The sequence below is a fragment of the Aspergillus tanneri genome, assembly GCF_003426965.1.
Source record: "Aspergillus tanneri strain NIH1004 chromosome Unknown AapTan_2_pilon_pilon_pilon, whole genome shotgun sequence".
Classification (NCBI taxonomy): Eukaryota; Fungi; Ascomycota; class Eurotiomycetes; order Eurotiales; family Aspergillaceae; genus Aspergillus; species Aspergillus tanneri.
The window spans coordinates 4,242,692-4,255,422 of NW_022984629.1; the positions used below are offsets into that span (position 1 = coordinate 4,242,692).

At 46.7% G+C, this 12,731-nt stretch overlaps 5 protein-coding genes across 5 annotated transcripts; all 5 read right to left on the reverse strand.

Annotated features, from left to right (window-relative positions):
- Window positions 1-120: 120 nt before the first annotated feature.
- ATNIH1004_001345 (uncharacterized protein) lies at window positions 121-1,148 on the reverse strand (the record flags this gene model as incomplete). The annotated part of the gene is made up of 3 exons (XM_033566045.1): window positions 121-701; window positions 767-869; window positions 939-1,148. The coding sequence occupies 3 exons, from the start codon at window positions 1,146-1,148 to the stop codon at window positions 121-123; spliced, it is 894 nt and encodes a 297-aa protein (XP_033431802.1).
- Window positions 1,149-1,624: 476 nt separating this feature from the next.
- Window positions 1,625-2,496, reverse strand: ATNIH1004_001346 (uncharacterized protein; the record flags this gene model as incomplete). Its single annotated transcript, XM_033566046.1, has 2 exons — window positions 1,625-1,857; window positions 1,944-2,496. 2 exons carry the CDS (start codon window positions 2,494-2,496, stop codon window positions 1,625-1,627), a joined length of 786 nt encoding a protein of 261 aa, XP_033431803.1.
- A 1,681-nt stretch (window positions 2,497-4,177) lies between these two features.
- Window positions 4,178-4,885, reverse strand: ATNIH1004_001347 (uncharacterized protein; the record flags this gene model as incomplete). The annotated part of the gene is made up of 2 exons (XM_033566047.1): window positions 4,178-4,624; window positions 4,868-4,885. The coding sequence occupies 2 exons, from the start codon at window positions 4,883-4,885 to the stop codon at window positions 4,178-4,180; spliced, it is 465 nt and encodes a 154-aa protein (XP_033431804.1).
- A 2,505-nt stretch (window positions 4,886-7,390) lies between these two features.
- Window positions 7,391-8,379, reverse strand: lea1 (U2 snRNP complex subunit LEA1; the record flags this gene model as incomplete). Its single annotated transcript, XM_033566048.1, has 4 exons — window positions 7,391-7,771; window positions 7,849-8,109; window positions 8,171-8,211; window positions 8,301-8,379. 4 exons carry the CDS (start codon window positions 8,377-8,379, stop codon window positions 7,391-7,393), a joined length of 762 nt encoding a protein of 253 aa, XP_033431805.1.
- A 637-nt stretch (window positions 8,380-9,016) lies between these two features.
- On the reverse strand, window positions 9,017-11,342 carry YND1 (putative nucleoside diphosphatase (Ynd1); the record flags this gene model as incomplete). The annotated part of the gene is made up of 4 exons (XM_033566049.1): window positions 9,017-10,986; window positions 11,053-11,179; window positions 11,230-11,264; window positions 11,333-11,342. The coding sequence occupies 4 exons, from the start codon at window positions 11,340-11,342 to the stop codon at window positions 9,017-9,019; spliced, it is 2,142 nt and encodes a 713-aa protein (XP_033431806.1).
- Between the last annotated feature and the right edge of the window lie 1,389 nt (window positions 11,343-12,731).

Genomic DNA, 12,731 nt, shown 5'->3' on the forward strand with positions numbered 1-12,731 from the left:
ATGCTAGCCAATAATGACTTGCTTGAAGCGATCGCGGGCGCTAACAACGATGTCCGTTAAGTATGTCTATTACGTATAGGTAGGCCATCTCTCTATATACCCGTGAGCCTCGCTATCTAATTACTGTCCTTTTCGCCACGCCTCCACCCAGTTATCCAAAAGTCCCTTGGCCTCACTGAGCGAATCAATGGCTGCTCGCCAGTTCGTCTCACATTCTTCCAGTTTCTCTCCTAACTCTCGACTCAAGACTGCGTGCACGGACAACTGTGCCGACCCGTCTAGACTATCCGAGGCAGAAAATCCGCGAGATCTCGCTGCAGCGCTAGATCCTGGGGCATCCACCGTTTCACTGGCCGATGCCTTTTCCGTTGCCTTACAATCCCACTTGGTTCGTTTGGGCGGAGGAGTTGTCTCCAGGATAGGATCCGGGGTATCCTCGATAATTTGATGCTTGCGAGGTCTCCCGCGTGGTCTTTTCGCAGGCATAGCTGGCTCTGCCTCTGGTTCTGCCTCTGCGACTTCCCTTTCCTTGCCCTTTCCTTTGTCTTGGGAGCCACATCGCAGTTTAATCTTCTTCAACGCCGATCGAGCAAGCTCTTGGGATTCTTCTTCAGACTGGTAAGCAACTTTGGACTCCGGAGACTCTACTTTGGCTTTTCGTTTGCATGTCTTGACGGGTGGTTCGGCCTGTTCGGACAGTTCTAGGACATACGGTTAGCTCTCCACGCACTGGAAGCAGGGAACTACAAACGAGAAGAATGCACACCTTCATTGGCACTGACTGCGCGGCGGTGCCGACAACGTATCTTTGACCTTTTGCAGCTATCGCATGCTGGGGTCAGTTTCGTCTTGTCTGTGGCCTCCCCAGCCTATACGAGCGTTAAGTTCTGCATATAGAAGAGACCAACAAGCAATAGGCGGGCGTATCCAGCACTTACCTTTCTACGGGAGCTCCTTTGAGTCTGAACCCATTTTTCAGCGTCATCGTCTTCCGCCGTCTTCGAGGATTGGGAATCCACACGGCACTGTTGCTGTGTAGATGGTTCTCCTGATGGACCGGCTTGAGAACAAGCAGCACATGCCTCGGAGTTTCTCTCGAGGGAGCCGTTGCTCGTCTTGCATGTCTGGTCTCTTTTCTTTGGAGGCATTTTGAAGGCTGAGCAAGATCCCTGAAGTTATCTTATGTCTACGAGAGACAGAATACGGCTTTCTTCTGATGAGCCGGAAGGTAAGTTTGAGAACGTTGGCTGTGATGGGATGAGTGAAGAGAGTATCGGGAAGATTTCTGTATGAAGAATTCAGTTTTCAAATTGGAACGAAATGGGAGGAGAGAAATATTTGTAGACGAAGCTGGGATGCAGCACAACTGTGGGGGCATCTCAAAGGGCTCAAAAATGTTTGAGGCAGTGAGTGAATGGTTGAATAGGGCATATTGTTTAGCGTTTGTTGCTTTTATTCACTATTGAGCCGCATGGGTTCTATAAAGATCTATACTGGCTGTCTCATGCCGTAAAGAACCCAAAACAAGTCTCAAGCACAATGGTGCATATTGTCCCGTATACAGAAACAATAAATCTACAACATCTATTCACAAAAAAAAATAAAACATCATTCACGTCTCACGTCACGGCCATAATTCCACCTCTTCCCATTGTTCATCACCCACCAGCGTCCACCGTTGTCGTTCCAAATTGTCAATATCCAACCGCTCCAGCTCTTCAGGACGAATAACCACAACTCGGAAATTACGCCGTGCCACTGGATCATGCAAATCATCTACCTTCTGACCCAGCTTTAGATTTGGATCTGTCGGACACTGAGCCCTAGGCTGACCAGGCGGAGGATTTTTAAAAGACCCTGCATCATTCAGCAAACAAAAAAAATTCAAAGACCAAAAAAGTCAGACAAAGAAAGAGTAAATAATAAAGAGAGAAAGAACCTACCTCTCATAACAGGCGAATGATTCGCAAAATAGCTCGTCACCAGCCTATCCCAACTCCACCTCTTCCCATCCTCCTCCTTACCCTCCTGTCCCAATTCTCCACATCGCATCCCCTTCAGAATCTCATTCCTAGAATTATTCTCCAACTCACCACCGTCCGGATCTCCCACCACGAACGCAACGCCCTTTATCCTCCACTGCTGTCTCACATCTGCTAACCAGAACACCCCCTCGACGAGACCCCCCGACTCACCAATCTGATGCGTCTTATCCATACGCACATCCGTCGTCAGCGAGAGATAATCACTCTCGTAGAAGGCGGGGTTCGGCCCGTCTGCTTGGGTGTTCAGGGCTTCAAGGGCGGTAGGATGGAGAGCGGGATTGGGAAAGAAGCCGCGGAATTCGCAGGTGCGCGAGCGCGGGACGGGGCGGTTCGCTGCATCGTAGGCGACTGTGGAGAGGGTAAATGATGTGGTAGAGTTTTGGGAGAGATGGGTGCTGAAGAGGGTGCGCCAGGGTGCTGGTGCTTGTCGTTGTGCTTGTTGTTGGGTCATTGTTGATGCGGATGTGGGTGTTGAGGTGTGGAAGGGAAGGGTGACATGGAACGCTATAGTGATTCGTCGGCTACAGGTTCGGGAAGCAACTTTGGTGTCTGTATTTCGTGGATGGGTTTGTGGTTTGTTAAGAGAGAAGTGGATGAATTGACGGGGATGGCTCGAATGATTATGATGCTGCGGGCACGTGTGGATAGCCAGCCATCTTATCTGATGGGTCGGAATTGCGGGTTTAGATCACTTGATTTAATTGATGCAAAATTAATAATTATTAGCTAGATTATTATGCTATTGCTATTAAAAGTGTGATCAGATATTCATATAAGCATCGGTACTACTAACAACAGAAAAATATTACTACTTCGCGATCTCCAGGGTTTTAGCACAATATCGTCAGATACAAACTTCTTGCCAGAACTCACTGGGCTCCGGCTAAGTACAGACTCTCGAAACTTTGGGATTGTCGGTCAACCACTTCTTTGGCCATTTACTAGACTGCATCTATGCACCTAGTGCACTGATCGCCAGCCACTTCATCCCACTTCCTACGCAACTGAACACCGAGAGCATTCTCTATGATATATTCGCTGCAATGGTATTTCGGTACTCATGGCATCGCAGCTCCAGTCGAGTATTCTAGGCATGGGAATGGTAGTTTGCAGTTTGCAGTTTGCACCAAGGGGAGAGTTCAACGTCTATCAGGCCCATGATTCGACTTTTTGCACGTTCTCTCTGCCAGCAACACATGATGGGTCTTCCCAGTTTCACGGAGAAAATGTATGATATATTGTTCCAAGCTAGAAGCCATGAAACATTTCACTTTCCGGAGGGTTTGAATAATATCAGCTCGAATGTACGTCTCGAAGAGGGTCAGCATAGTCGGCAAGAAAAGGTGCTCGAGCTACACGGAATTTTTGCTGCCGTCAAGCAAGACGACATGCTGAGCTCGCCAATTCGGACCGATGATCTGACTCTACAAAACCTCGTGCACCTCCGTGGGTTGTGTACGTGATTATGGGAGACCGATCTACAAAGCGAGCTCTAGCGCTGTCCTCATCAAAACGGTAAAGCAGTGTGTAGAAGGTAAAACAACATGTTTTCATTATTCCCGAGTGCCATGTATTACTTGTTATGGCGACCCTATGATCAACGAAGAAGACAACAATTACTCGTCGTCAGCTTTTCTAATAGACCTTGACCTTGCCATCAAGGAAATGAGAGAGCATACCTCCGGTGCAAGACGCAAGACTGGAACTAGGGCATTCATGACCATAGGGCTACGTCTAGGGGAGAAACATTCATTCTGGCATGACCTGGAATCCTTCTTTCGGGTCTTATTTTTTTTATATGTATTCACTACGACGGCCCTGGAAAGGAGATCGGACCAACAGACTTTGGCTGGTGGAATTACAGCGATGATCAGAAACTGGCCAACGCAAAGAAAGTTAATGTGATTACGAAGCAGATTTTGAGCAGGTTACAAGGAAGTATTTTACACCGCATTATCAGCTATTGGTGCCGCGGTATACCGTACCCGATCACATGATGACCGTTTTCACCACTCGCCCGATTTTTTGGGTTAACCACAAATGCAGAGATGAAGCCATACAGCCACAACGAAATGATAAAATAAGTATATTTTTTGGTGGAGTAGAATAAAGTATATAAAGAAGCTATGTAGCTAATTTTTGGTGTCGCGGAATCGCTCAGGAAGCCGTATTTGCCTTCCACGCCTATTTACAGTAATAGGTGTCTCTTCCACTTCTTGCACATTTTTCATATCAATATCTTCCTTTTCCTTTGCTGTAGCCGGCCCTATAGCCTTCTTCTTATCCTTATTGGCTTGTTTGATGTCATTTTGAAGCTGTATAGCAGCTTGTTTTGCGGCCTTCTCCTCTTCTTTCCGGTGTCTTTTTTCCTCTGCTTCCTGCATCCGCACACTCTTATTAAAAGCCCTTATTCTCTTTCGTTCTTCAATCAAGCATTGTTTCTCTTCCTTCTCCTGCTGCCGACGTATCTTATCTTCCTCTTTAGCAGCTCTAGCAAGGCGTTGAGCTTCTTCCTTCTCAGCCTGAGCATTACGGGCTTGTTGAACCTTATTAGGACTGTAGAAGATTGCATTGCCATCCTACGGGGGCCTGAAGTTAAAGTTGTAAAGGTTTGCCACGCTTTCGCTTCTTCTTCTCATTCTGTAGGGCGTTTTTGACGCCCGTAAGTTGTAGTTTAAGAAGAATATTCTCGGTAGAATGATGCATCATGGTATTATTTAATTTCCGGACCCTCTGGTCATAAACATCAGAAACCACTTGCTTAAGAAGCTTTTCAATACGACGCCAGTCTTCTGCCTTTAAAATAGATTGTGATGACTCACTAGATGAAGGTCTTTCATCTTCTTTTTTGGTAAAGCGTGCCAAAACAATCTCCGGATCCCAAGGATGTAAACCAACTTTTTTCCATGAACTGTTAATATTTTCGATTGACGAAAAGCCTTGTTCCAACTTGGCCAAAAAGTCTAAAAAAGTCCGCTTTAAAGATGGCTCCATCCTTGACATTCATGCATAAATTCTTCCATTTGTTACTGTATGCCTGGGAAAGAGGACCAAAAAGACCAAATAAGTGGCTGAAGACTGTGTGTTGAATGAGGTGGGTAAATAGCCAAAAGATTTTATTCTTATCACAGAAGTTAATAAACTTCATAGAGATATGGGAGCTGTGCCATCAAGAATTAGAAGCCGCCAACTCTTCTTGCCTTGGCTTTTGTTTCGCGGTCAAATATAGTTGTTAACCATGCGTATCCCAGCTCATCATTTGTCCAGCCACTTGGTGATGATGTAAGAAGCAGTGGTGGTTATTAGGATTAAAATACCTAAGCCATGTATCTTGAATATGTCCAGACACAGCCTGGTAAATTAGACCAGGTATAGAGATGTCCCATCGGCGCAAATACAGGCAATTGTAGTAATCCACTCTCTATTTCCATCTTGAAGTCGTTGTTTAAGCCCTTCCTGCTCATACCGGCGTCGTGAAAAGATTCTTTTGCCTTTTAACAGCACTCCAATAAGAAAACCTTTCTCATCTATGTTGTACATATCTCCAGGCTTAATCCCATATTCCTCAATCTTTCGGGCCATAAGTTCAAAATATAGTGCATATTTATATGCCGAATCAGCCCGCTTGCGTGAGGAATCAAGTGCCGGTAGTATAGTGAGTAACAAGCTTATTATTATGTCTCTTTAAAAAGCGGTACGGCCATGACTTTCCAGGCTTGATTCCAGTAATTTCCTTGGCGAAATTTCGTAGCATTGAATGGGATGGTGGAAGGCCACGTTCAGTAAGAGTATTTATTAATTTAATAAGCTCTTTTGACTGTTGGTTGTTGAGGAGAGACTGATTTTCATGATGCTCTTGTAAATGGCTCTGTATACCGCGGTGGTGTCTTGACAGGGTTGACCGGTTAACCCCATGCTTTTCAGCTAATTTTGTATAATTTATTTTTTCTCCTGGTTTCAGGGATTCTATATCTGCAAGCGCTTTTTCAATTGAGTCCATATTGATGGTGTTGTAGCCTTCTGAAATGTGTGCAAAAAGTCGGTGTGTTGGCGAAAAGCGGGCGAGTGGTGAAAACGGTCATCATGTGATCGGGTACGGTAACAAGCTACGCCGGGTCATTTTCCTGGAGGATCGCGAAGGAAAAGGCAGCGATAGAGGAATCTATCTTCAGATAAAAAAAATCTCCTTCAAATCACAACTGAAGAATCAGAGGTGCTAAGCGAAAACACATGATTGATACTATGGACGTCTATCCAGTTTTGGACTTAGACTGTCTATACACGCCCCTTCTTCGGGATCCAAGCTCCATCCTCATTGTCTGGTGGTAAGTTGGACGGCCTGGCTGGCGCCCACCAATTGGGGTTGTTGTGCATCTGCTCAAGCAGTAGTTGGGTAATGCCCTCGGCCACAAACGATGCACGCCATTTGGGATTTGTGACGAGTATGGAGAGTCATTTAAAGTCCCCAGTGGTACTGATGGTTACACTCAAGTCCGAAAGGGAATGATCTCCAACTAGAGTTTTATTATCTCTCGCCTCGATCGCTTGAGGGCGACCTTAGCTCCAGTTTATTACCTTTGCCATATCAGTCCTACGACGGATATTTTCCTTTGTATCATCCACTTTCTCATTCACTTTGACTTTCTGACAGCCACGCATGATTATGATTTCAAAAGTTCATCAAGGACCAATTGTTCCATTCGCCATCGCGACGGATCATGTTGAATTTCACTCCATTTTCAGAGATCAAAATAATGGGATCAAAGCCAAGTTGTTCGTCAATTAATCAGCAGGAACCCCAAAATCGTAGAGATACATTTCAGAGCTCCATATTAACTTCGAAAGGGGATGACGCTACCTACGCGATCAAACTCCCAGAGTCGATTATAGATCTATAGAGCGTAAAGCCCAACACAAATCGGCGTGCTTCTTGCGCAGTGAACACCTCTCTAACATACCTACCAAGATCTCGCCATGTATTTGGAGTCTTATCAAGCCCACGGCTGCTTTTCATTCCCCTAGGACTAAGATATGCCACCAATGAATTGTTTTGCCATCTATGGTGATTGGTTGACTAGGAATGATCTAGTGCCACCGTCGAGTATTTATGATTTCCTTCGGGTTGGCTGAAGAGATACGGCAGGTCTAGTTGCCATGCTATTATAAAACGGCCAGTAAGAAATATAAAAAGGCATGCATATGCGGATCCATTCATTCAGTGCACATTGATTAAAAAAAGCCAAACACCTAATAACCCCGTCATACAAAGCTTCTCTTTAATTAAACTCTTAGTAACCTGTCCCATGACACATCTTTCAACTATCACACCTAACCTGTTTGATATATTACAATTGCATCTTGTCGGCCTCATCATCGTAGCCCACACCAAATGCACCACCAGGTATCCGACCCTCATTCAGCTCCTTCTCTAACCTCGAGATCTCTTGTAAACTCTTGGCCTCCCGGATCATCTTTTCAACTCGCTTCCTCTCCTGCTCGGTCAACTTGACCCTAACGGCTTTGTCGGCGGGTGTCCGGTCTGCAGGACCTCCAGTTGGAATGTCAAAGGTACGTGACTTGATACCAACAATCTTGGACGCAAGAGCCGACGGTTCCTCGGCGGTTCCAAATAATTCCTTGGCCTTTTCGCGCTCGGCGTCTTTCACTTTCTGATAGTCGAGAAACCGAACACTGGGAATTCGCCAGATGACCCAGGACCGGTAGTGCTGGGGAACGTTAGCACAGTACCCCCTCACTTGGGAATCTCCGCATAGAATAAATGCGCAAACGGGAAGATACATACCTCTTTTCTCGTAATAGGATTCTCTATCAACACCAGATGGGTCAGCTTCGTGAGGTTGCGCAAGGGATCCAAATCCGCCAGCTCCATCATATGGTTCGATGTCAACACCAATGTGTTCAGGTTCGGAATGGAGGATGCCAGCGAGGGCTGGATATGTTTGATTCGATTGCGCGCGAGGAGAAGAGTATGGAGGCGGGGGAAGAAAGGGAAATTCCCCAGAGAGGAGATGTTGTTATCTGTGAAATCGATTGCATCTTGTTCCTGTCGTTCGATAAGTCTGGGATTTCTCCAGCTGCGAGACGAAAACCAGCGACTGTCCTACCTTGGCAATACCCAGGTTCTCAATCGCGGGTATCTTGTGTCCTATACGACGCAAAATACAAATTGATATCAATCCAGCTCATCTCAGAAGTGTAGTATCTATCCTTTTCAGGTCCATATGTAGAACGCACCTCGGAGATCTAATTCACGATCCTTCAATGGATTGATGTACGACAGGGAATTCTGGATAAGTTCGACGGTCAATCGCATGGCGGTGGTTCGTGAAGAATGTTTTTCTCTATCAGGGTATCATGCAAAGAAAAGAGAGACAAAATGCGGGCGGCACGGAAAGCCCGGGAAGACAGATCAAAAATAAGTGATCAACGACAACAGACAAGAAGACATATGAAACGAAGCGCCTTTGCGCAGGCCAAATCGGTAGTCGCAATTCTCCCAAAATTTTGCCAGGGCGGTGAGAGATGAGTCAGCAAATATAACCACGTGATATCAAGGCCAGCAATTCAGCATCCAAGTACTTAATTTAAGAATAGGCCGTCAACAATACTCGGAAATGTAAGGATTGAATCAATATATATAGGCATGACTAGCAGAATATGCCTAAGATTGATCTTCGGCTAGCTAAGCGTCGAGGTCCATTAATACATACAACATCATTAGGTATAACGTACAATACCCTCAAACCGCTCCAATGGAAACAATAAAGAAGCAACAGAAGTCATGTGCTCCAGAGCACACTGAGAAGTGTAATAAAAATCGCCGCCATTGAATAGGCCCTCGTAATCCTGACATGATGGCAGCTTTCTCCCCTGCCGACGCCAAAATGACAAAAACTCCTATAAAATATGCAAAGGGCAAAATAAACAGCGAACGTGATCGTTTTACAGCATTAATCTTGTGTCAGTGGGGTCGTGATAGGCGACCTATGCGGATGGGACCTAGATGGACTGCCAGCCCTTGAGCGCCGTCCGTTTGTTGTAGGCCCTAATGCTATCGGCGCTAGGTGATCCCGGCTTTCAGTCCTTACAACCAGACCGGCACGGTCCATCGCAGTCACACCGGAGCCGGCGATAATCCCCAGCCCGATGGTCCCGGATGAAGAATTGTCTAGACCAAACTTCAGGTTAGGCGTGCTACTGCCCCAACTTGCTGCTCGTTTTGGTGGCATGAAACTAGCAGAACCAGCATCAGAAGAACGGCTGTCGTCCAGAGAGCTTCGACCAGAATGCGGGAAACCTAGATCAAACTCATGGGCACCGTCTTCCAGAACACGCTCATATGAAGGGCTCCTTGAGCCAAAGAAAGGCAACTTGCCACCAAAAAGCTTCCGCCTCTTAGGATGGTTCGGGTGTGACGGTCCGCCCCCGCGGAAGCAACTGCTAATTTTATGGTAGACACGCACGCGGCGGTTTCGCCCACAGAGGAAAAATGCTGCCATGGCGATAATAAGCAAGAACAAAACGAACCCTGGGGCTCTGCTGGAAGAATGTTCATTGAAGATGGCATCATGCCAGGAGCTAGTATGAGGCCCCTGAGGGCCTGGTAAAAGCTCGGCGCTGGGATACTGGAAATCATTCGGAACACCAGCAACATTGCTGCCAAATCCAACAGGGAGGACTTCCTCCACTTCAACAGGAACTTGGGAAGATGCGTAGAGAACAATCTTCCCCAAGGTCCAGCTAACTTCGGTGGAGTCTATCTTATTCACGGCTTGAAAAGGATCAAGGTAGCCCTTGTTCTCAACATGAGTAAGCACCTCCTCGGTCCCGTTGTGACCAGATCCCGTCGTATCCTCCAGCCCCACGCGAGGGATACCAATACCATCGTGTAGCACATTGATGATCCAGGAAGCCTTGAAGCAAAGTGCATGGGCTTTATCCAAATCAAGTTTCTTTCCCCACTTATGTTGACGTATGCCACTTTCTATCGTGTCCCAGTCTTGGGAGCAGAACGCCAGCACACGATCCTGGTACGTGTTGAAGTCGTAAGATTTGTCTTTATGTCCCATTTCAAAGATGTCATGAGTCGTATGCCAGTATTCACTAATACCGATAAAATGGTTCACGTCAAAGTCAATGGCAGGCACATGTATTCCGTGTAGGAGGCAAGGTTGGTCCAGGCAGGGTGCATCCTTGTCTAGCAATGGATATGTTTGTCGAAGGCATTCTTCAAATTTCCCGGTCCCCAGCAGGTACTTGCTGTTCGAGTCTCCTGCCGCGAGAGGCTGGCCATCGAGAGTGGTTCGAAGCCCAGCCGGAAGACAAGGATCGGGGAGTTCCTTAATAGTATCGACCCCACTAGCTGCTTGGATGGATTCGAGGTAGCGTCGTCGAGCCTGGTGAACTCCAAACTCAAGCCAAGACGTAACAAAAACCCTGTGCTCCTGGGTCGACCCATCAACATTGCGCAGGCGCAGCAGCGTCAAATCATTCGCGTGTTTCTTGGCTTCGGTGGCATTGGGAGCGAATGCAATCTGCGCCGATGCGCCTCCCATGTCCAAGAAACCATATGTATGGTGACCCTTTCCATGATCGTGCTTTTCAGGGGCATCGAAACTTCCCAACAGGTAGTTAGTCGCAACCCAGCCATACAGACCTTCAGTTACCCCTGGAATCACTTGAATGTGAACATTGCAGTCGGGCAACAAAAAATCGTAATTTGCGTGAGCGTAGGAGCAGATCTGATCTAATAACAATTTTCGTTCCACGTCACCAAGTAGTCGCATTCCGGCAGTTGCGAGGAGAAAGATCGGGGTCTCTTTGATAGCCTCGTCTGGCACAATTTCGCGCGCATGTTCCAGGAGTTCTGCGAGGTGTTGAGGTCCAACTTCTTCAGGTCGATTGGCAAACGAAGACACTCCTACAGGAGAGAGATCTATCAGAAACTGGTACATGATCCTGCTTCATCGCTGTGTTTGGGATATACCTGGGTGGATCTTTTTCGTCCAGTGAGATTTCATTTTGATCACTGGCAACGATTTTAGATGCTTCGCATTAGACTCCTTCCGCGCAGCATCGTTGTTTAGCCAGCGATAAACATGCGCACGAGTCCCCTGTAGCAGCTGTTAGAGACGAGCGAGATAGTAGATTCCACGCCACTCACAGACGATCCTGCATCCAGGACGACGCCATAATGCCCTGCTCACGGCGAAATAAGTCGTCAGCATCTATTGACCTTGTGAGGAAGCGACCAGGGAGATTGTTACATTTGCCCATTGGAAAAAGTATTAAAGATTATGATTAGAAAATTTGGGCGATAATCATGGCCACTACCGGGCAAGTATGAATTGAACGAATGGAGAGGAAACGATCGGGTTAATCAATTGCCAGCCTCGACACCGTAGTCGTTTCTTAAGTTGTGAAGGTGAGAGAAGAACAACTAAGTGCCAGGGGGGGTACCTCGTCGTGACGAGGAGGGTGGTTGGGAATAAACGAATGGCCTTGCTCTGGGAGCAACATAAGACAAGCACGGGAGAAGATGGGGGCAAATGAAAGCACCGTGAGGAACCTTATCAACAGTTCGACAGTACGGTACCTTCTCTGAACGGGGTAGATGCGGAGGTGGAGGGGAGAGGAAGAGGAGGAAGCGGAGGAGAAAAAAAGTGACAGATTGAAACGATAAGACGGACGGCAACGGATGGCGACAGGATGGACGCGACGGCGGCCAGCCTAAGGCATGTATTTTGCCGCATCGGGGAAAGCGCGAAACTAATGGAAGGGTCTGGTTTTATCTTAATTACGTGTATTACGGCCCAATTACGGGAAATGATATGGTGACATTGGCTTGGCTCAGTTGGGTTAATAGGTTTGCACCTTGGAGATCAAGGGCCTACGAGTATGATGCCTATTATCTCACCTTCGCGGATTGAAGCCCCGACTACAGAGTACATACGTAGAGCATCTTCTTTACTGGTTCGAGTCCATCCTCAATATTCCACGCAAGCTTGACCAGGCATGACAAATAGCTACTTCAGTTCATTAATAGTACTTTGTGGTTTAGTTACTTCCAGGTGAGTCATTAACTTTGTGCAATGTGACCTTCCTTTTGCGATAGGACATGAGGTGCAACTATAGTGTACATGCTCTCTAAATACTTCCACCTACAAGTGAACAATACCAGTAGTATTGCAGGGCTAGATCACGAGGCGGGCCCTCTCAAGTCTATGTTGCCACTAGCTTAGTTATATATAGCCACCTATTCCTGGACGATTGGGCACCTTTCCTAGTTGGGATATGCGTCCGAATTTAAGAGCCATTCTAGACTGCCATCAGTCAGAGTGATAATTTTTTTTTTTTTTTAATTAAAGTAAAATAAAAGCACACCATCAAATTGACAAACTATAAAAGGCTGTGTAACTTTCCTGTATTGATTCGATACCGTTACCGATAAGAAGAGATAAGACATACAGAAAAGGTTTAAAGCGGGATGCACCCTAGTCCGATTGACGTAAGCTCCGACCCTTGAGTCCCAGAGACATGCAGGTTGGGCCCATCCGACGGTTTGATTGGTGCACTTGGCATCAAGGCCAGATTAGCAATTGAAGCTACTGCAACAAACTACACCAGCCAAGGTCGGGGCATTCGTCATCACCATCCACGATGCTC